This window comes from Tupaia chinensis, unplaced genomic scaffold (genome assembly GCF_000334495.1).
Source record: "Tupaia chinensis unplaced genomic scaffold, TupChi_1.0 Scaffold144602_1, whole genome shotgun sequence".
Taxonomy (NCBI): Eukaryota; Metazoa; Chordata; class Mammalia; order Scandentia; family Tupaiidae; genus Tupaia; species Tupaia belangeri.
Window position 1 is genome coordinate 1,570,021 of NW_006204462.1, and position 21,422 is coordinate 1,591,442.

At 56.6% G+C, this 21,422-nt stretch overlaps 1 protein-coding gene and 2 long non-coding RNA genes across 6 annotated transcripts in view; 1 reads left to right on the forward strand and 2 right to left on the reverse strand.

Annotated features, from left to right (window-relative positions):
• Positions 1-8: 8 nt before the first annotated feature.
• On the forward strand, positions 9-8,069 carry PPP1R3B (protein phosphatase 1 regulatory subunit 3B). 4 transcript variants are annotated; one of them, XM_006167192.2, is made up of 2 exons: positions 9-35; positions 6,474-8,069. In XM_006167192.2, exon 2 carries the CDS (start codon positions 6,490-6,492, stop codon positions 7,339-7,341), a length of 852 nt encoding a protein of 283 aa, XP_006167254.1. In that variant the 5' UTR covers positions 9-35; positions 6,474-6,489; the 3' UTR covers positions 7,342-8,069. The 4 variants fall into 4 exon arrangements, with proteins under 4 accessions (XP_006167254.1, XP_006167255.1, XP_027623569.1 ...); XM_006167193.3 differs by lacking the exon at positions 9-35 and adding an exon at positions 60-652; XM_027767768.1 differs by lacking the exon at positions 9-35 and adding an exon at positions 60-625.
• A 1,029-nt stretch (positions 8,070-9,098) lies between these two features.
• Positions 9,099-13,161, reverse strand: LOC114005832 (uncharacterized). The gene is made up of 2 exons (XR_003547634.1): positions 11,041-13,161; positions 9,099-10,039 (listed from the first exon to the last, which is right to left on the reverse strand). It is a non-coding gene; the product is annotated as an uncharacterized LOC114005832 (long non-coding RNA).
• A 3,476-nt stretch (positions 13,162-16,637) lies between these two features.
• The window catches only part of LOC106733727 (uncharacterized), a 10,410-nt gene continuing 5,625 nt past the window's right edge, over positions 16,638-21,422 (reverse strand). Inside the window, exon 2 of the long non-coding RNA XR_001369650.2 lies at positions 16,638-18,101. This is a non-coding gene — a long non-coding RNA (uncharacterized LOC106733727). The remainder of the gene's footprint in view (positions 18,102-21,422) is intronic.

Consider the following 21,422-nt stretch of genomic DNA (forward strand, 5'->3'; position numbering starts at 1 on the left):
GACCAGGCGTCGCGGTGGCCAGCCGGCGCAGCAGGGTAGGTCTCTGCGGGCGCGGGGCGCGAGCGCGCGGTGAGGCCTGGGTCCGCCCGGGGACACCCCTGCCCCGGGTTCCCGCCCCGGATTCGGCACCCGGAGGAGCGTCTGGACCTGGGCGGCGGGTCTGCAGCCCAGAAGTCGCGTGGTCGTTCCCAGCTCAGTTTCACGCGTGACTCGGGCTCTCACCGCCGGCGGGGTGCTGGGGGCGTATTGCGGAAATTGGGGTGCTGGGGTATTGCGGGAAGTGGGGTGCTGGGGTATTGCGGGAAGTGGGGTGCTGGGGTATTGCGGAAAGTGGGGTGCTAGAGTATCGGGAGTGGTGAGTAGTGGGGTGCGAAGGTGCTGGGTAGTGGGCGCTGGGCCTTGGGGAGCGTGGATAGTGGGGCGCGGGGTCTGCGCGCAGCGCGTCCGGGTGCCGCCCCGTCCCGCCCCGGCTGCGACCATCTGACTCCTCCTCCTGCCACCTCCCTGCGGTCGCATCTCCGGAACGCCCGGCCGGCCTCCCGGACACCGCGGCGCTCACGTAGTCGGCGGCCCCCTCCCCCGGGCTGGGCTCTGCTGGGGCCCTGGGGAGGGGCGTCCCCACGCGGTGGGTGCAGCGCTTGCGGAGAGGGAGGGGAGGCCGGGCGGGCGCAGGGAGAGAGCAGTGGGGAGGGACCCTGGGACCCTCCCCCCCAGCCTGGACCTCTGAACCCAGAGACCGTGCGGTGGGACCCCTGCGGCGCTAGGGGCTGGGGGCGGGGCAGGCTTCGGGGTTTCTGAGAAGGCCAGGAAGAGACTGGCGGGCTGGGTGGTCTCCGCGGTGCCGGGAACGCGGCTGGCAGGGGGACTGCAGGGACAGCAGCTGGTCGGGCTGCCAAGCCCGGGGGAGAGTTAGCGGGAGGAAGGACCACCAGCGCCCTGGCCGCAGACCGCGAGGGGCCCAGAGAGGGAGGCTGGCCCTGCAGGGCGGAGCTGAGCCTAGCGGGCTGCTGGGCTGAGAGGGCCCTACCAGCCCCTGCCTCTCCGCCTTTCCCACCCACAGTTCTCCTCCCCTCTGTCTTGCGGAGGGACCTGGAGTCAGTGGAGGCCCCGCAGCGAGTGCCGGGAGCTGAGCGCCTGGGAACAGGAGAGTGGAGCACCAGCCCCTAAGGGCCAGGACCTGGTGGGTGGGCCCTGTCTCCCTCTGCCTCCAGTTCCTGGTAGGTTGTTGATGCACCATTTTCCCCTTTCTCATCAGGAACAGAATAAGGGGGGTGTCTTGTCCCCAAGAAAAGACCTTCCATGGAAGGGGAGCTGGTGGGTGGCACTTGGGCCTGACGCGGTCTGGTCAGGGCCACCTTGTGTGTGTCACTGGGGACCATAGGCTCTTCATTGGCAGGGCATTAGGGCTGGCCCTGCTGGGCTGTGAACTGACTCCGGCACCTGGGCCTGCCAACCCCGTCAGGGCACCCATGTGGAAGAGTGCTCGGGCTGGCCACTGGGATGTGATTCGTGCTTGGGGGCCCTGACCTGCGGGCCTGATTCTGCTCTGCGGGTTCGAATGTGCCCCGTGGCCCAGGAGAGCCATCCTTCTCGGGTTGGGACCTGAGCGGCCTGGCGGGCTGTGCTGGGACTTGTCATCGTCATGCCTGTCCACGTGCTGTCCTCCTGGGGACTCGGGAAGCACCACCTTGCCATTTCGGCAAGTGGACCACGCTGGGAAGACCTGCACCCCACCAGCTGGTGCCCCTGCTCCTGGGCACAGTCGTGACTGCACGACCTGCCTGTGAGGATAGGCAGGGCGGCTGGCGTTGCCTTGCCCTGGCTGGAGGTCACGGTGCTGCTGCTCCCCCGCAGGCATGGTGACTGACACGCAGCAGCCGGGGATCCGGGTCGGGTGGGTCTTACAGCACCCCTGGGTGAGGCCCAGGCAGTAACGCTGGGCCACCCTCACCTTTTGTTCCATGGGAGAATCAGGGAAGAACAGCTGGCTCTTGAAAACACCAGTGGAACTGAGTCAGTCCTGGCTCCCACCTAACCCTCTCCTGTCTCTGGGTGTCCGGTGACACTGGCCAGAGCCTCCAAGTCCCTCACCCACAGGGGGAGTGGTGGTGGGTGTGCAGGCCCTCCCTCCCCTCCCTCTGCTTTGGCACATCCCAGGGTTTTCCTGCCCTGTGCTTATGAGAGGTGTAGGGATGTGTGAGAGTGCACGTCTGAGGTCGGCTTGCAGGCTCGCTGGCGGGGAATGGAGCACTTGGGGTTGACCTTGGGCTGACCGCAGGCAGGAGGAGGAAGCAGCGGCAGTGGACGAGGAAGTCCTTTCCTCAGTCCACACCCAGGTTTCCAGGGGCAGAGGGAGGCACTGGGTGTCAGGCTGACCTTGGGCTGTTTGTTTTTAATGCACATCTAAAAGCAAAACGACTGCTACTTGTGTTCAACTTGGAGTGGAAGGTGTGATCCACTGCATTGTCGTGTAAAGTTGTGGGACAGACAGGGAGAACAAAAATTCGAGAGCTTGCTGCTTGCCAGCCCCAGGCCCTCAGCGAAGCCTTCCTGCCTGATTTGCTTGGACCTCCCTTTCCTTACAGGTGCATGTAAGATCAGGAAACAGAAGCTGTGCCCTGGTCCTCCTGGACTGCCGCATTAGGGGCACGGCCAGGCAGTGTCCCCACAGCAACCGCGGCGCACGGCCGTGGCCACAGAGGTCCCAGTTTGTCTGATCACGTGTTTCACGTGGCCCACCCAGGGCTGCCTCATCCGTGGGAGGCGGTACCTGTTGAAAAGGGATCGAACCTGCTAGGTTTTGGTCTTGCTTTTCTCTTCTGTGACTTTGGTTCAGAATCAGAAGCTGAAGATGGCAGATGGCCTCCTGCACGAGACCAGGGGTCCAGCATTCGTCAGGGGGCCTCTCTCAGGGCAGCCATGGCAGCTGGAGCGAGCCCCGAGCCCCCACTGCCCACAGGCTGCCCCAGGAGGGGAGCCAGGTCTGGAGCTGCTGTGGGCTGTCCCGCACTTCTCACAGTGGAGACCTTCACCCTGGGATTGTCCCTACGCTCTCCAGCTCAGTCCTTGCAGCCATACTGCCATACTGCCGGGACATAACCCACAGCCATTAGCCGGTGAGAAGTGCTGAGCTCTCATGAGGCAGTGGTGTCAGATGGGTTTTTGCATATTTTTAAATATTTGATTTTTGAAGATTATTTTTTTGATTATAGACTTAATAATTATTTTAGAAATACAAGATAATACGAAGTAGATGCCAGTGGCATGGTGGTTAAGGTGGCTGGATTCCACATGACAGACTGCAGTTCGAGTCCTGGCCCCAGTGGCCTGGAAAATACAGTGAGCGCGTGTGCACCCACAGCCTTGAGAGGAGAGTGGAGAAGAAAGGTGTGCTGCCTGGCCATCCCCCCGGGGGGATTTCTCAAAAAAAAAGATTTTTCTTTCGCGCCCTCTGTCCAGTGCACATGCCTGGTAGCAAATTTAAGTAAATAAATAAAAAGAAAAACAAATTTCCTGAAATCCTGGCACTTAGATACCCTGACGATTTCAGTTCCATTCTTAGTATTTTTCTAGGCAGCTCTCTGATATTTTCCCCACAAACCTGGTCTCTGTACAGCTTTTCATTGGCTCCTGGCCTTTTGGCTAAGATCAAGTGTCACAAGTACAAGTTTATCTTCTCCATTTTTCACATGAACAATATATCACAAATTTTACCATGCCACTTACATATTTTTCCAAGTAATGGTTTTAAAGATGATATAAAGTTAAATCAATGGCTGTGGTGAGATGGCTCTCCTAGAAGCTGCTCCTGGTCCTAGGTTGTTCTCTCGCCCCCGCATTGAAGACTTGGTGCATTAGCCTCCATGCGCTTAATTATCTGCTTAGAATCATCCTCGCGTGTGACGCTGGGACAGAACAACAAGAACACCCGAAAGGGGGTGCCAGGTTACACTAACAAAAACACTTGTGTTATCTTTTAAAACTCATCACTGACTCACTAAGTAAAAACAGGCTTCTGTTGTTTCCAATCTAAATTTCTTAAATTAATCAGAAGATTGGACATTTTGCATATTTATGAATCACTTAAATTCTTCTATGAAGTTTTGATTCATGCTTGCTCATTTTTCTGTGTAGAATGTCTAATTTTGTTATTGCTTTGTAAGAACTCTTTACATACTAAGGAGTTAACTCTGCCATCACTCTTGTTAAGTTCATCTATCCTGTGAGTGGAGTGGACAGACCGCAAGATGGCACCCAAGAGGACCTTGAGGCGGCCGACCCCACTGCAGCCGCCGGGTCCCACAAGCCGTGCTGGCGCTCCCTGGCCATCTCCAGGCAGATCTCAGAACATTGTGTTTACCGCTGTGCCATGTCTGACCCTGCTGCCACGCTTTTTATAAAACAACTTCTCAGTTTTTCTTTAATTTTTCTGGTTTTACTATTTTTTTTTTTAGCCTGTAATATAGTTTTGAGTCAGCCGATGGCATGGAGGGTAAAGTGGCTGACGGCGTGGCTCCAATTCTGGGCCAGCAACTTGAAAACACACAGGGCACGTGTGTGTGTGCCCAAAATCCTGAGAAGAGAGTGGAGAAGGGACTGCGGTGTGGCCATCTCCTGGGGAGTGATTTCTCACTGTTCCTCTCTCTGGCAAGCATGCACATCCTATAGTAAAAACTAAAAGAAAAAGAAAAAAAAATATGTATAGTTTCACAGAGCGAGTTTAACCTCTTTTAGAAGGATCCTGTTTGCTTATTACAGAGGCTATTTCACTTGTAGAGAAGAATACTCTCCGTTATGGAAGGATCTGAGATAGTAGAGTGCTGGCTGTTTTTAAAAGAAAAATGGAGGGGGGGGGACAGACCGCAATTGTCCTCCCCCGATTCCCAGTGGGAATGGAGTTCGGGCAGCTCAAATATCACTCTGGGCACATAGGCATGCATGCCCAAAACCCTGAGAGGAGACTGGAGAAGGGATCGTGTTGTAGCCATCTCCCCTTGGGGGTGATTTCTCACTTTCCTGCTCTTTCTCTCTGTCTCCCTGTGGTGAGGGCATGTACCCTACAGCATAAACATGGCATGGTGGTTAAGGGGCTGACTCCTACACGGCTGTGGTGTCAGTCCTGGACCTGGCAGCTTCAAAATCACTTTGGGCACGTGTATGTGTGTGCTCAAAATTTTGAGAGGAGAATGGAGAAGGGATTGTGACGTGGCCATCCCCCAGGAGGTGATTTCTCACTTCCGCACACTCTGTCTCTCTGGAGAGTACACACCCTGTGGCAGACCCTAGAAGAAAGGCTAGTTTGTGGTGTGCTGATTAAAGCAGCTGGATCCCGCACGATGGCCGCACGGTCCCAGTACCCAAGCCGGGCTTGAACAATACTCGGGGTACGTGTGATGCCCAAAATCCCAGAGGGAGGGAGAAATGGAGGAGAAGGGATCGCAGCTGGCATGCCCATGGGGTGCTTTCTCAACTCCTGTCTCAGGTGAATACACACACACGGTCTCCGGGAAATTAAAGTTAACAACAACAACAAAAAAGTAAAACACTGAAAGAATTCTCATAGGACCCAGCCACCCCTCTTACCGGTATTTACAGTCTGTAATCAGTGTATTAAAGAGAGACGGGGGTTCAAAAGTTCGTGGAAAATGGAATTAAAATATATGTTCATTATGATGCAAAAGGGTTTTGAAATCCAGGGCCAGCATTTCCATGATGCACGTTTTCCATGAGCTGCTGGAAAGCCTGCGTGTCTGCATGGCCATGTTCTGGCAGCTCATAGTCGGCCTCGTGCCGCGGTGGAGGTCAGGGCAGGTGCACACAGGGTGCTGTTCAGCAGTGGGGGCCATGAACCCAGAGGACACTGCCTCGAGAAACAAGGCTGGCCGGGCAGATGGCACCGCTCTCTTAACGTGGCCTCAGACAGCTGAACTCATGCGGAGAGCAGAGAACGGGCCACCAAGGGCTGGGGTCGGCCACGGGGCCACAGTGTCAGGACCTAAGAGTTGAGAGAACGCGGGTTTTAAGTGTCCTCACCACAAAGAGAGCATGTGGGGTGACGCACGTGTCAATCAGCCTGACTCACCACCCGCAGCTTGCATGCCGATGGCTCTGGAAATGACTTCCGCAGTCTGAGGATGTACATCAATCATGGTGTTCCCGAAGTGCCCCCGGCAGCTGTCTGGGGGACACTCCATGGTGAGGCCTTCCCGAGCAGACAGCGAGAGCTCTGCCGACCTGGCCTCCCTGTCACTCTGAGCAGGTAGCAGCCAGCTGGCCACCTGTGACCACGCGTGGTCGGCCATTTCAGTCACCACCCCAGCTACCCTCCCTGAGCCCGCCTCCCCACCCTGTCTGTGCCAGCTGCTCGCCCTCCCTGCCGCAGCCACCGGGCACAGGCGGCAGGAGACGGCCGCGCTGCTGAGTGGGGTCTGTCTGACCTGTGCTGTTTCTCTCCCCTGCTGCCACGGCTCTAGCCGGCCCAGCCCGACGATGGCTGTGGACATCGAGTGCAGGCCCAGATGCATGGCCCCGCCCCAGCACCGAGAGAGGTTCGCCTTCAAGGCCTCGCCGAAGCCCGGCCAGCCCCTGCGGCCTTGCATCCAGCTGGGCCTCCGGGATGCAGCTGGGGGGGTGGCCCCAGCCGTCCAGGAGAAGAAGGTGAAAAAGCGTGTGTCCTTCGCAGATAGCCGGGGGCTGGCCCTGGCCGTGGTCAAGGTGTTCTCGGAGTTTGACGACCCGCTGGACCTGCCCTTCGACATCACAGACCTCCTGGACAGCATCGGGAGCTTGGCGCCCCCCGAGAGCGAGAACCTGGTCCTGGACTTCCTGCAGCCATCCGCGGACTACCTGGACTTCCGGGCCCGCCTGCAGGCTGACCACGTGTGCCTGGAGAACTGCGTGCTGAAAGACAGGGCCATCTCCGGCACCATCAAGGTGCAGAACCTGGCGTTCGAGAAGGCGGTGAAAGTAAGGATGACCTTCGACACCTGGAAGAGCTTCACAGACTTCCCGTGCCAGTACGTGAAGGACACCTATGCCGGCTCCGACCGCGACACCTTCTCCTTCGACATCCGCCTGCCGGAGAGGATGCAGTCCTACGAGCGCACGGAGTTCGCGGTGTGCTTTGAGTGTGGTGGACAGACGCACTGGGACAGCAACAGGGGCAGGAACTACAGGATTGTGCAGGCCGGGCTGCAGGCCGCCCTGGGCACCGGAGAGCCGCCTGGTGGCCTGGGCTTCGGGATGGCCTTCGACCAGTTCGGGAGCCCTCGCTGTTCCTATGGACTGTTCCCGGAGTGGCCCAGTTACTCGGGGTATGAGAACCTCGGGCCCTACTACTAGGGGCTCGGGGCCGGCGCTGATGCCGCAGACCCGCCTGGCTCCCACTTGCTGGGTGGTGGCGGGCACTGAGAGGCCAGTCAGCACGAAGCCTGACACCGCGGAGCTTTCCGGCACTCACTCGTCACCAGGAGGCTTAGCGAGGAGTGCTCTGGCTCGCTGGGCTGGCTGCACACCGCTGTGCCTTATGGGAGGGCAGGTCTCCCGGACAGTAGCCTTCAACGCATGGCCGCGGGTCTGGGGAACAGTGTACACTCTCAGAGCCCGCCGGGGCATGTGGGTGGGTTCTCACTGTCCAGGACACGTCACATGGCCCCACGGACACGGGCTGAGTTCGTCCATGTGTGGGCGTGTGTCCACCTGTGTTTGAACATCAGGAAGTGCTTGTTCCACGGATGGATCCGTTATTGAGACACCGCTGGACTGCACTGTTGTGGGTCCCTAAACCTGTGATTTCTTGGGCAGGATCGGTTTTTACTTAGGGGTGTCAGGAAGCCATGTTTACATGCATGTTTGTAGGAAGCCGAGTCCCGGTGTTTGTTCTGGGGTGTGGTGAAAGGACTGCTTCATTTCTGTCCTGCCTGGTCCTACTCAGTGAGACTCCCCATCAGGCCTCCCTGTCTTAGCGCCATGCGTACCGGCCGGCAACTCCGAGCACCTTGCTCCTGGAGTTTGGTAGTTGGTGTTTTTTCCCCTTAATTTTCGAACTTTAAAATGTTTTGCGTTGTAAATGCTCACAGTGGTGTCTGATACAGTCTGTCCCTAAACCTGCTGTTGCTAGTCCACAGCCTGCTTTGTGCTTGGGCCACTTGCAGCGTGGAGCAGTCTGGGTTATGTGACACTGTGACTTAAGGGAAGGTGACATTCTTCGGTGCTGAAATTGGGCAGAGCTGTTCTATGCAACATGTCGCCCATCAAGTAGACAGCTGGCACTTTAAATGAACAGCTTCAGATCAGAGAGACTGATAACCAGGCTGTGCCAGATGGGGGCCAAGCGCGCGTCATGCAGGCGGTGGTTTGGTGTGTGGAGCAGTGCCCTGCCCAGCGCAAGAAAGGCACTTGACACTAATGTCACCAGCCTAAGGGTCATTCTGTGCTCCTGAGAAAAAGCCCTCGAGGCCGCCAGAGGAGAATCCTGACACCGAGGAGTCTGCACTCAGGTCCCCACCAGCTCAAAGACCTCCTTCCTTCCCAGTCAAGAGCCAGCCCAGGGAGGTACAGGAGCGGAGGACGCTGGATCCGCCCGCACTCCCAGCAGCTCCAGGACCTTCTGGGTGGGCGCTCCTCATGCAGGGCTGTTGTCAGCATGTGCACTCAGCCTGGGGTCTGCAGTGGCCCTGTCCCTGCAGCTCGCGCAGGTTGGCCTCGGCAGCCCCAGGGTCCTGTCCAGGTCGCCCCTGGCCCCGCCTTCACTGTGCAGGTGTCCAGGGCAGGGAGGCAGTGCCATCCCCATCAATGCCCAAAGATGCCGAGAGCATTTGCAGACTGGTGCGGTATGTAAGCTGGACTGCGTCGAGCTTCATGGTAAATAAGCTTTCTGTGTTTCTTGGAAGGCACAGCTTGAGTGAGTTTCTTTTCCTTTTCCTCAAGAATATTCTTGTCATAGAGGAGTTTTACCTCCAAGATTTAATGTTAATGATGGTAAAAGAACTCATTTTTTTTCCTTTTAAAGAGAGTTTTCCTATAGGATGTGTGCGCTCACTGAAGAGACAGAGAGATAGAAAGCAAGAAATCACCCCCCATGGGGGTTGGACACACCACAATCCCTTCTCCATTCTCCTTGCGGGATCTTGGGCACACATGCACACACGCCCAATGTGAGAAAAAGATGTTTTAAAGATGTGAATTCTGCTAGAGTGCCCCGTGGTTTTGACCTGTGCTCATCACTTCCTTTTTGAAAATGAGCATTCCTTGTTATCTAGCAGATGCCATGTGGAATCTGTGCCCTGGAGCCAGACGTGGTTTTCCCCAAGTGCCCTTCTAGGGCTGTAGGCTGGGTCAGCTCCATGTGTTCCTCTCTGAAACTTGCTCGATGGCTCTAGGCTCTGGCTCGCTGCACTCGGTGCTGAGCTGGGAGCTGAGTTATGTGACGGGAGCCTTCTAGTCACCCGCAGACAGCGTGGCCGCTTTATCTCGTGTTCTGAAGTGTGAGACTCACTGGTCGAGAGGTAGCTTTCCTGCGACCACACAGTCCCAGCTGCAAAGCTGGGGACCATTCCTGGAGACGCTGGCCCATGAGGACTCGGGGAGCATCCTCCATGTCCATGTGAGCGCAGAGCTGAGGTCCCAGCCTTACCGAGTGCCTGAAAGTGCCTCAAGACATTTCTGCATGTTTTAATAATTATTTTTGTACACAAAGCTAATGGAGAAATGCACTTTAAAATCACAGGAGTGGATGTTTTCTGTGTGGTTTATATCTCAAAAGCAAAAATATAATAAAGGGAGAAAAACAAACAAACAAACCCAGAACACACTGTCCGGTTCTTAGAGCCAGAGTAAGGGGGTGCTCTAGGCGGGCGTGTGTGTGCAGACCTCCACCTGCGAGGTGTAGCTCTCCATCCAATGAGGGCCAGAGGACGGTTTCATGGCCTGTTGCTGCCCCAGCAGTGAAGGCCGTGCTGGGGAGACATTTCCAGGCAAGTCCGGGGAGGCCAGACCAGGCTGTTCTATGCCGTCTCCTCGGTCTGCCCGCTGACCCTACCTTGCTGGCCATGAGAGATAGAAAGCAAGAAATCACCCCCCATGGGGGTTGGACACACCACAATCCCTTCTCCATTCTCCTTGCGGGATCTTGGGCACACATGCACACACGCCCAATGTGAGAAAAAGATGTTTTAAAGATGTGAATTCTGCTAGAGTGCCCCGTGGTTTTGACCTGTGCTCATCACTTCCTTTTTGAAAATGAGCATTCCTTGTTATCTAGCAGATGCCATGTGGAATCTGTGCCCTGGAGCCAGACGTGGTTTTCCCCAAGTGCCCTTCTAGGGCTGTAGGCTGGGTCAGCTCCATGTGTTCCTCTCTGAAACTTGCTCGATGGCTCTAGGCTCTGGCTCGCTGCACTCGGTGCTGAGCTGGGAGCTGAGTTATGTGACGGGAGCCTTCTAGTCACCCGCAGACAGCGTGGCCGCTTTATCTCGTGTTCTGAAGTGTGAGACTCACTGGTCGAGAGGTAGCTTTCCTGCGACCACACAGTCCCAGCTGCAAAGCTGGGGACCATTCCTGGAGACGCTGGCCCATGAGGACTCGGGGAGCATCCTCCATGTCCATGTGAGCGCAGAGCTGAGGTCCCAGCCTTACCGAGTGCCTGAAAGTGCCTCAAGACATTTCTGCATGTTTTAATAATTATTTTTGTACACAAAGCTAATGGAGAAATGCACTTTAAAATCACAGGAGTGGATGTTTTCTGTGTGGTTTATATCTCAAAAGCAAAAATATAATAAAGGGAGAAAAACAAACAAACAAACCCAGAACACACTGTCCGGTTCTTAGAGCCAGAGTAAGGGGGTGCTCTAGGCGGGCGTGTGTGTGCAGACCTCCACCTGCGAGGTGTAGCTCTCCATCCAATGAGGGCCAGAGGACGGTTTCATGGCCTGTTGCTGCCCCAGCAGTGAAGGCCGTGCTGGGGAGACATTTCCAGGCAAGTCCGGGGAGGCCAGACCAGGCTGTTCTATGCCGTCTCCTCGGTCTGCCCGCTGACCCTACCTTGCTGGCCATGAAGTGCAGTTCTGGGCCAGGGCTCAGACGAAAGGAGAAACCAAAATGGTGGGTCGGACTCTGTAACCAGCTCCCGGAGGGACGCCGTGTCCACTGCACCGCCGACACTCGGCCTGAGCACGACCCCTCGGGACGTTCGGCTGGAGGCGGCGTGGAGCTGAGGTACAACGAGGGAGCCCCTTACCTGCCGTCTTCCTCGAGACTCTCAAATGCTGCCTGCCTTTGCCTTCTCAGAGACAGGAGGGAGGAAACCCTGGTCTGTGTGGCTGTCCACTTAAGAGGCTGCAGTTTTGGTGACCACCAGCGAGGCCTGCAGCAAACAGTGCCAAAGCAGTGACAACTTCTGGCTTGTCATCAGAGCGCCCCGCTGCAAGTCCTGGGCAGCGTCTCTGGCATACGGGCTGGAGTTGGGAGGTACTGGCTATGCCTCTGCCCCAACCTTCAGCCTCTGGGCTCCTCTCCACTGCCCACTGAGGCCTGAGTGAGTTTAGCAGCGGAGGGAGGCAGGGGCTCCGGCAGGGCTGGGCACATCTGAGAGAAGCTCCGTGCCCATCTGGTCCATGCCGTGTGGTTGCCGAGGCAGGGGCAGCGGTGACAGAGTCAGGCAGAGATGCCAGTGGGTCTGTGTGCGAGAGCCGCCCTCCTTGCTGCCGGGCCACGGGGCTCTGTGTAGCATAAATGGCAGCGCAAGGAAGCACGGCTCTGAGTGGCCAGAAAGCCAGCCCGCCAGGTCACTCCGCTGTCCTAGACTGGACTACCAGGATCCTCACAAACTACGAGAGGTGACACGCAGCGTCTACCACCGGCTGTCCACGACAGGTCAAGTCCACGTCCCGGGCTGCTGGGAGGAGGGAGGGGAACCCGACTCTCAGCCCCGCAGGCCAGCCATTCTGAGAGCTGGAAGGGGAGGCCCGGCCTTGGGCCCGGCCACCAGCCCAGAGTCTGCAGCATACCCTGTCGCTCTGCCCCATCTGCCAATCAAGATGTTTTTTCAACACGATGATTTTAAAAACAAAGCAATGGGGGTGGGAGAGGAAGGAAGAGGTGGACCTTAGAGATTGCAGAAACTCAGAAGATCTGGTTCCAGGAAGGCGTTGCTCAGACTTCTTTACATCCCTAATGAGAACTTGTGGATTGATGAGCACCTCGGAGAAAAAAACCCGCATGAGTGAGAGCTTTGCCGACAGTGGCCTGGATGTGGGCCAGGGAGCCGTGGGGGGAGAGCAGTACCTTCCGCTCACGCAGGGGGCTGAGCTCTGGGTGGCACAGGGCGAGGAGTGCTGGGCGGGGACGGGGTGAGCCTCAACCAGCAGAGGCAGGGATGGAGACGCGGTGGTGACACGGGGCCTGCAGGGGTGACACTGGCTCCTGAGGGTCTTGTGCTCTGTCCTCCCTCTTCGCTGAGCTCCCTCCGACATCTGAGGACTTTCCACTTGCTATTTGGATGGGGCCCCCCGTCCCACGATGACAGGCTCCCACAGATGGGGCTGTTCATCCCCCCAGTGCCCTGAGGTCAGACACCCGAGTCGATGGGCAGGTGTGCTGTCCACGTCTGGGAGGGAACCGGCCGAGTAGGCAGGGAGGGGTGGTCCACCGCTCACCAGGGCTGGGCCAGAGGGGGCCACTGATGACTGGCTGCTGTGGTCCAGCGTCTGACTCCGCATGGCTGACCCCTCTGGCCTCACCAACGAATCCCATGTGTGGGAGGGGCTGCCGGGAGCCAGGGCCTGCTTTGGGGAAAGCTCCGAGGAGGACCAGAGGCAGTTGGGTGCAACAGGACTATACGGAAGAGAGCAGAGCCACCCTAGCTGTGCCGCTTTTGAAGGGATGTTCCTCGCACACCCACTGAACACAAGCTACACGCGTGTATGTATGGGCACAGCGCAGGCCCCGGGACCAAGTAGGAAATGCTGGGAACAGGAAGCTCGGCTCGGCGGTGAGGGGCTGGCTCCTGCTGGCGTGCATGAGGAAGGCGATTTCACAGAATGTTTCTAATGCGCAGAGGGCTTGGGAGAGGGCAAGTTGTAGGCCAGGTCCCAGAAATGCATAGGAAGGCTGGGGGTTTTTTTGTTCGTTTTTGTTTTTAGTGAGATTTTTGCTATAAGGTGTGTGCGCTTGCCGGAGAGTGAGAACTCACCCCCACCCCTGGGGAGAAGGCCACACCACAGTCCCTTCTCCTCCATTCTCCTCTTGGGATTTAGGGCATGCACATACATGTGCCTGTATGTTTTAAGCTGCTGGGTCTGGGACTTGAACCCCAGTTGGCTACATGGGAGTCTAGCGATACAGCCACTATGCCACCCACTGGTCCCCGAGAAGAGCATGCGGTGGTGACACCACAAGTTCTCGAGAAAGCTGCAGGAGCCACACTGAGGACCTCCTCACCCAGTGTCCCATGAGGGGGTGACTCCACCTGAGGGTCCAGGCTGGGCGGGCCAAGGCTGGAATCCTAGCAGGACGCCCAGCACTGCACACTGTACCCAGGGACCAGGCTGTGGGCAGCGGCCTGGACAGGTCAAGCCGCTGGGTTGAGTGCTGGTCCCTGCGTTAAGGGGGCCCTCCTGAGCGCTGCCCCAGCAGGAAGGTGGACCAATAAGCCCCCCCGGGGGCAGAGGTCGGGCCAGAGCCTTTTCCTGCTTCTGGGTGGCAGGAAATGGGGCTCCGGGCCACGAGCTCGCTCATGTAGCCCGGATGGTCCGGAACCCTCGAGCTCAGCGGTTAACGTGAAAGGCGGTCTCGGGCTGCTGAGGCCTACACACTTGGCCCCACTCAGACACACCCACGCCGGAGCACAAGTGGGCACCGCCCAGCACTTGGGAAGGAGGCTGCCACGCGCCAGGACGACCACGTACTGGAGCACAAGTAGCCATCATAGAGGGTGTCGGGGTGATCACCAGGGAGCACTTCTCATCTGGGAAGTGCCTGAGAAGACACGAGGCCTGCAAGGAGGCGCAGAGTCTGGGAGTCGGTTCCTACACGCAAGCACATGCCCTTGAGGTTATGCTCACAGAGAGGCCTGTGGACGCAGACGGCGACTCGGAGTGGAAGTGCGTGGGGTGACCGAGACGACGACGGGGAGTGACAGAGACAGGGATGGGAGTGACAGAGACAGAGGCCCGGATTAGGCGTGTGTCCTTACACGCTGCCTTGCTCCCTGAGTGATGTTTTCCCGCCCTGTGAAGTGGGATGTTTATCCAGGGCTGTTCTCTGCGGGGCTCGGCACCCACAGGGGTCCTCATGAGGACGACCCGTCCCTTCAGTGCACAGCCCGGTGTGGACACGCTGGCCGGCAGCACACCAGGGCCCAGGTCGAGAGTTAACCCAGCATAGAATTAACATGTCTCCAGATAAAGACACAGATGGTGCCCTGACCTGGGAACCGAGGGGTCCTCAGGGACCACAGACCGCACCGCAGCCTCTCTACTCCACGCAGTGCACTCGTGGGGCCCGCGTCGAAACCGCTGTTGCTCAGCACAGCACGGACACATGGAACATCCTTGCCACCAAAGCAGGGCAACGCCACCATGTGCGCACACCCGATTACAGCCACGCCTACCCGGAGGGCTGGTGGGCTGACAGCTGGAGAAACGGCGGCTCCCGTCGTCCCGGAACCTCCAGGGAGCCCCATTTTGGCCTGCCTGTGCAGGAGCAAGCCCTGTCACCTCCTGCCAGTGGCTCCCTCACGGCTGCGGCAGGGCCCTCTTTGTCCCCCAGAGGTGAGCCTGACCACACGTCTCTGCAGCATACACACATGCACACACACACGTCTGACCGTGTCTCTGCAGCACACACACGCACAGCCTTGCACACACGCCCGAGCTCAGCATTTACGGCACTGCACCAGGGAGGTCCTGACCACAGAGCCCACGCCCTTCTGCTCCTCTTCACACCAGCACACACACGTCTACATACAGGGGTGCTTTCCAACACACCAGGATTGGCACCTGTTATGAGTCCTTTTAGGGGTGTTTAGGAGTGTCTTGTTAAGACTCATGTGTGAGCTGTGAGACACCGCTGTAAACCTGGACGTTTGCACGGGGCTCCAGGGTACACTGAATATTCGGGAACATGGGAGTCGTCTCTAAACCAGGAATGACAAAGACAAGTGCTTTCCCTTGGGATTCTTCTCAAAACTCAGAACCCTAACCTTGACCTAAGAACCAGTGTGGGATTCATTTTCCCTGGTGAATTCGTCCACAGAAAGGCCAAGCTCAAACTTCAGCTCTTGGCCTTCGACTGGAAACCGACAGGGAAGTTCTCATTTGTGCACACAACCACCAAGTAGTAGCTAGCTCCCCGAGGGCCAAGGCCTGGGTGCAGCCTGATCATGCCTGGGCCCTGAGGAGAAGCGGTTCGTGGGCTGCAGTGCCGTTTTGAACTTACATGTGCCAACAGGGAACGTGTCTGTATAAACAGAAGAACCCTGGACTGAGTTTTACCTTCTAGCACTGTCTGGCTCCATCTGGAACGTTCCACCCATCTGCTAGTTTTGTTTTTGTTTTTGCTGCAGGATGTAAGCACTCACCAGAAAGAGAGTGAGTGAGAAACTATGTACCTAGGGGGACGGAGGGGTGGCCACACTGCAATCCCTTCTACTCCACTCTCTCCTTTGGATTTTGGGCATGCACACGTGCCTGATGTGAGTTTCAAGTCCCTGGGCCCTGGGTCAAGATTCACACCGTGGTTGGCCATGTGAGAATCCTGGATCTCAACCATCATGCCACCTGCTGACCCCTCTACCCCTGTGACTGTTTTAAAGGAAAGCCCAGATGGTACATTTTTTATCAGCAAATATTTCCGTACAGCATTAATTTTTTTTTCCAAACCTTTACTTATCTATTTGTGATTTTCAAACCGTTGGGTCTGGGATTTGAACCATCATCGGCCCTGTGGGAATGCACCACCCTAACCACCACGCCACTTGCTGGCCCATACAGTATTAAATTTGAAGTAGCTAGTTAAATAGCTAACCCTGGCCTGGGCTATCTCCCCCAGTTTAGCCAAAGCCCTCTGGAAGCTGCACCTACGAGGGCCTCGAGAACCAGAACCTCCTTGGAGCTGCTCTGGGAAGGAAGGGGCGAGCTCTTCCTCAGGGGCTGCGCTGCTTGAGCATAGAGAAACACCTAGAAACCACGTGACCAAGGAGAGCGGGTGATGCAAGGTTGACCAGCAGAGCAGGAGCCCACGGAGACTGTCGGGAGGGGAGGGCAGGGCCGGGTGCGGCCACAGGTGTGCATGGTGTCTTCTCAGGCCGCCACGGCAAGGCCCTGCAGAAGGCCCCGAGGGCCACTGGACCGGCGTTGTTGGCTGCCTCTGGGCCGGCAGGTGCCCCTTTTTGCCAGCTTATTCCGGACATGTTTCAAGAGAGAGCAGCATCAGGCCTCTTACGTTGATCCATTGCTCTTGAGAACAATGCGTTTGTTTGGGTAGGCTCAGCTCAGTGCTTTCCAATAGCAAGTGGCCCAGGAGCTCCAGTGGAGCACCTGCAGGACACCCCGCTCACCCCACCCCTCCAGGCTGGGCTCGCCCCTCCCTCCAGCAGTCCCACCCTTTGTTGGAAGCCTGTGGTCCGCAGCTTTCGGTACTTTTTTTTTTTTCTAGAAACATCATTTCTTGCCCAAGACTCCACAGTAAGTCTCTTTCCCCTCCCATGAGGTTTTCTGACCCTATGAAGGGCTCCCCTCAAAGCCCTGTCTCTCTACCTTCCCCCTTAGTGCTCACACACACCTGTGGTCTGGGCCGGGCTATGCCCCTCAGAGCTGCCAGCTTAGTCTGAACACTTTTATCGGATCACGTCTCTGCTCACGCAACACTCCAAGCCCTCCTGTCCCTTGAGAACTGAGGTCTGGGTGCTTGCAACGACCCGTACTGCCTCTAGGGTGTGGACCAGGGGCCCTGCTCTCTGCGGCCTATTTCCTCAGGCAGAGCAGCCACCGTCAGGGTGCCTGGCCCTCACCCGCCCGCTGCATCCTCCACACCTGCGCTGGCTCCTCTGCACCTCACCCCACGGTGAGGGGCAGCGGTCTGCACTTCCCGCTGTGCCGTGGGCTCCTAGTGCCCTGCAGGGGTAGGTGTCACGCGTGCCCAGACCTAGCCCCAACCCTAGTGCCCTGCAGGGGTAGATGTCACGCGTGCCCTGACTTAGCCCTAATCCTCTGCAGGGGTAGGTGTCACGTGTGCCCTGACCTAGCGCTAGCCTAACACTCTTGAGGTTTTCTCCAGAGGCTTCCCTACGATCCCTGCAGCTCATCCCTGGCCCCCAGCCCCAGGGCTAGCAGCTCCTTGGGTCTTCAGGGTGTCCCTGGGCCCACCTAGTCCTGAGCAGTGACATGCAGATTGAATGCTGACCAAGGTCCACGTGTAAGGCCTATGGCTGGTGTGCCCTTGGGGCGTGACACACCCATACCTCGCACTGTGACCTGGCGCTCGGGGTGAGGCAATGCAGATGCCTCCTGCGGGTCACACACACTTCCCCGAGGTTTCTCCTGGGTCCCCACCCTGAAAGCCACCGCGTATCTTCCTCATCCCCCATAATGCGTGTGCACCACGGGGACATGGGCCTTTTCATGTGCAGACACACCATGAGGATGCGGGGCTTCCCGTGTACAGACACACACGGGGACACGGGGTGCGTGGGGCTTCCCTTGTGCAGACACATCACGGGGACATGTGGTGTGTGGGGCTTTTCCTGTGTAGACACACATGGGGACACGGGATGCGTGGTGCTTCCCATGTGCAGACACTGTCCTTGTCCACGGTGGCCGTCTGGCTGGGCTCTGCTAGTGAAGGAGAGTTCTGGCTGATGAGCTCCACGCTGACTCACTGGGAAGAATGCCATGTGCTGGCCGCTCCTCTGAGCAGGGAGTCTGCCTTATAGGGTCTTGGGCTCAGAAACAACTCAGGAAAGAGATCTGTTCCATGGGAGCCTCCGACCCAGCGGCACCAGACACGCCCAGGCTGCCTCCCTGTTGGGCTGGGCAGACTTTGCTCCTTTCTTTAGTCTTAGCTTTGTTTTGTTCTGAGAGATTTTTGCTATAGGGTGGGTGCACCTGCCGGAGAGACAGAAAGCGAGAAATCACCCCCGGGAGCGATGGCCATGCTATAATCCCTTCTCCTCCATTTTCCTCTTGGGATCTTGGGCACACATGTACATGCACCTGGCGTGAGTTTTAAGTCTCAGGGCCTGGGACTCAGACCCTAGTCAACTACATGGGAGTCCAGCGATGTAACCATTATGCCATCTGCTGGTCCCTAGTTTTAGTTTTTGATATTGGGCACAGGTGTTCACTAGAGAGAGAAAAAGAAAGTGAGGAATCAGCCCCCAGGATGGATGGCCACACTGCAGTTCCTTCTCCTCTCTGGATTTTGGGGAGGCACGGCATGTTTTTCAAGCCACCAGGTCTGGGGCTCAAACTGCGCAGTCAGCCACATGGGATCCAGCACCTTAAACACCACGCCACCTGCTGGCCCCATTCCTCTTTTCTTTTTAAACTTTATTCATTCGTTCCATAAACGACAGGAAGAGAGCGCACGAAGCACACACACCAGCAGGGTCCTGACACCCAGCACCAGCCAGCCTGGCCCTGGGACAGGCACTCAGCACCTGGCGGGCCACGGGGCTGCACAGTGCCTTCCCACGCGGGCTTGCCTGCCAGCAACGCCACGCCCACTGCAGTGCCATCCAACCCAAGCCTGTTCTCAGTTTTCTGCAGGTCCAGGTTGCCTGCACAGCAGAGCAGGGAGGGAACAGATCCCTGTAGGAGGGTCGCCTGGCAACCAAAGCCAAGGGGTTCTCAGAGCCAGGTTGAGACTTCCAATCACCCTGTGCTGACCCAGACACTTGCTTCTCTCCAGGATCACACTCCGGCCTGGTGTCAGCCACAGCTCTGACCGAGGGACACACAGCAAGGTTGCATTCTGGTGAAGAAACGATCAAATATCATGGCGGAGTGAGACCACGATTCCTATCAAGGGCTGATCCGTGAGGGCTTTGACTATAGACAGAGGGCCAGCCCTGTAGCCTGGTGGTTAATAACCTCTGGTTAAAAACCACAGACTTGTGGCTCAGTTCTTTTTTTTTTTTTTTTTTTTTTGAGAGATTTTCATTGTAGGGCGCGTGCGCTCGCCAGACAGACAGAGAGAGACATAGAGACAGAAAGCGAGAAATCACCCCCCAGGGGGGATGGTCACACCGCAATCCCTTCTCCTCCCGGGATCTTGGGCATGCACGCACACGCGCCCGGCGTGAGTTTTAAGCCACCGGGTCCGGGACACGAACCGCGGTCGACTATGTGGGAGTCCAGCGACATAGCCATTACGCTAACTGCTGGTTCCCTAGTGGCTCAGTTCTTGACCTGGCAGCTTGAAATACACACTGGGTATGTGTGCACTTGTGCCTGAGCCCAACAGGACGGAGAAGTGGAAGAGAAGGAATTGTGGGGTGATGATGTCCCCTTGGGAGGTGCTTTCTGCTTCTCCCTTTTCCTCTGTCTCTGGTGAGCACACATACCCCAGCAATTTGATAGACAGATAGGTATAGATGGATGATAGAGGAATAGACAAGTGTAGATGACAGACAGATGGACATGGACAGATAGGTGTAGATGGATGAGAGAGAAATAAACGGGTTTAAATGACAGACAGAAGGACAAATAGGTGTAGATGACGACAGAGGAACAGACGGGTGTAGGTAACAGACAGATGGACAGATGGGTGTAGACGGATGATAGAGGAATACACGGGTGCAGGTGACAGAGATGGACAGACAGATGTGGATGATGATAGAGGAATAGACGGGTATAGATGACAGACAGATGGACATGGACAGGTGGGTGTAGACGATGATAGAGGAACAGACGGGTGTAGGTGACAGACAGATGGACAGATGGGTGTAGATGGATGATAGAGGAATAGACAGGTATAGATGACAGACAGAAGGACAGATGGGTGTAGACGGATGATAGAGGAATACACGGGTGCAGGTGACAGAGATGGACAGACAGGTGTAGACGATGATAGAGGAATAGATGGGTGTAGGTGACAGACAGATGGACAGATGGGTGTAGACGGATGATAGAGGAACAGACGGGTGTAGGTGACAGACAGATGGACAGATGGGTGTAGACGGATGATAGAGGAACAGACGGGTGTAGGTGACAGACAGATGGACATGGACAGGTGGGTGTAGACGATGTAGATGATGATAGAGAAATAGATGGGTGTGGTGACAGACAGATGGACAGATGGGTGTAGACGGATGATAAAGAAATAGACAGGTGTGGGAACCAGCAGTTAGCGTAATGGCTATGTCGCTGGACTCCCATGTAGTCAACCGCAGTTCGCATCCTGGACCCAGTGGCTTAAAACTCACGCCGGGCGCATGTGCGTGCGTGCCCAAGATCCCGAGAGGAGAATGGAGGAGAAGAGATTGTGGTGTGATCATCCCCCCTGGGGGGTGATTTCTCGCTTTCTGTCTCTCTGTCTCTCTCTATTTGTCTGGCGAGCACACACGCCCTATAGCGAAAACCTCTCCAAAAAAAAAAAAAGAAATAGATGGCTGTAGGTGACAGACAGAAGGACAGATGGGGGTAGATGATGACAGAGGAATAGACGGGTGTAGGTGACAGATGGGTGTAGACGATGATAGAGGAACAGATGGGTGTAGGTGACAGACAGATGGACAGATGGTGTAGACGGATGATAGAGGAATAGACGGGTGTAGATGACAGACCGATGGACAGACGTGTAGATGGATGATAGATGACAGATGACAAGAGGAAAGGATGGAGGGAGAGAGGAGGAAGAAAAAAATTAGTGGCTGTTCCCAACAGGAGGAGATGGGGACAGGATGTGACAGCTGTCAGGCTTCTTACTGATGTGCTGAGAATGTCCTAAGACCAGTTGTGGGTGGGCGGCACACACCTGTGAATGGGCCAAACACACTGAGTGTCCGTGTCCAGGGAGTGGATTAGGACACGAGAATTATATACAAGGGGCCTGCAGATGGTCACGACATATCCATGAAGAAACTATGCAAAATAGATTTCAAAAATGTTTTGTCCCCAGATAAACTTGTATGGAATTCCATTTTCCCCATGAACTTTTTGAATCGCCTCATTTCAATAAGCTGCTCTTAAGACCCAGCTCACCAGCCAGCAGACGGAGGGCCAAGGTGGACAAGCACGGCACGGTGGCCTCGGGGTTCCCAGGATAGCCGAGGGTCCAGGTGAGAGCCACAGGGAAACATCGGCATGTGCCACTGCTTTCGGGGACGCTGCCGCCATTCCCAAGCTGGACGGCCTGCTGGATTTGCAAGGTCATCCAGCTTAGGAATGGAACCCTCGGGGGGGGGGGGGGCCCCGTTCACACCC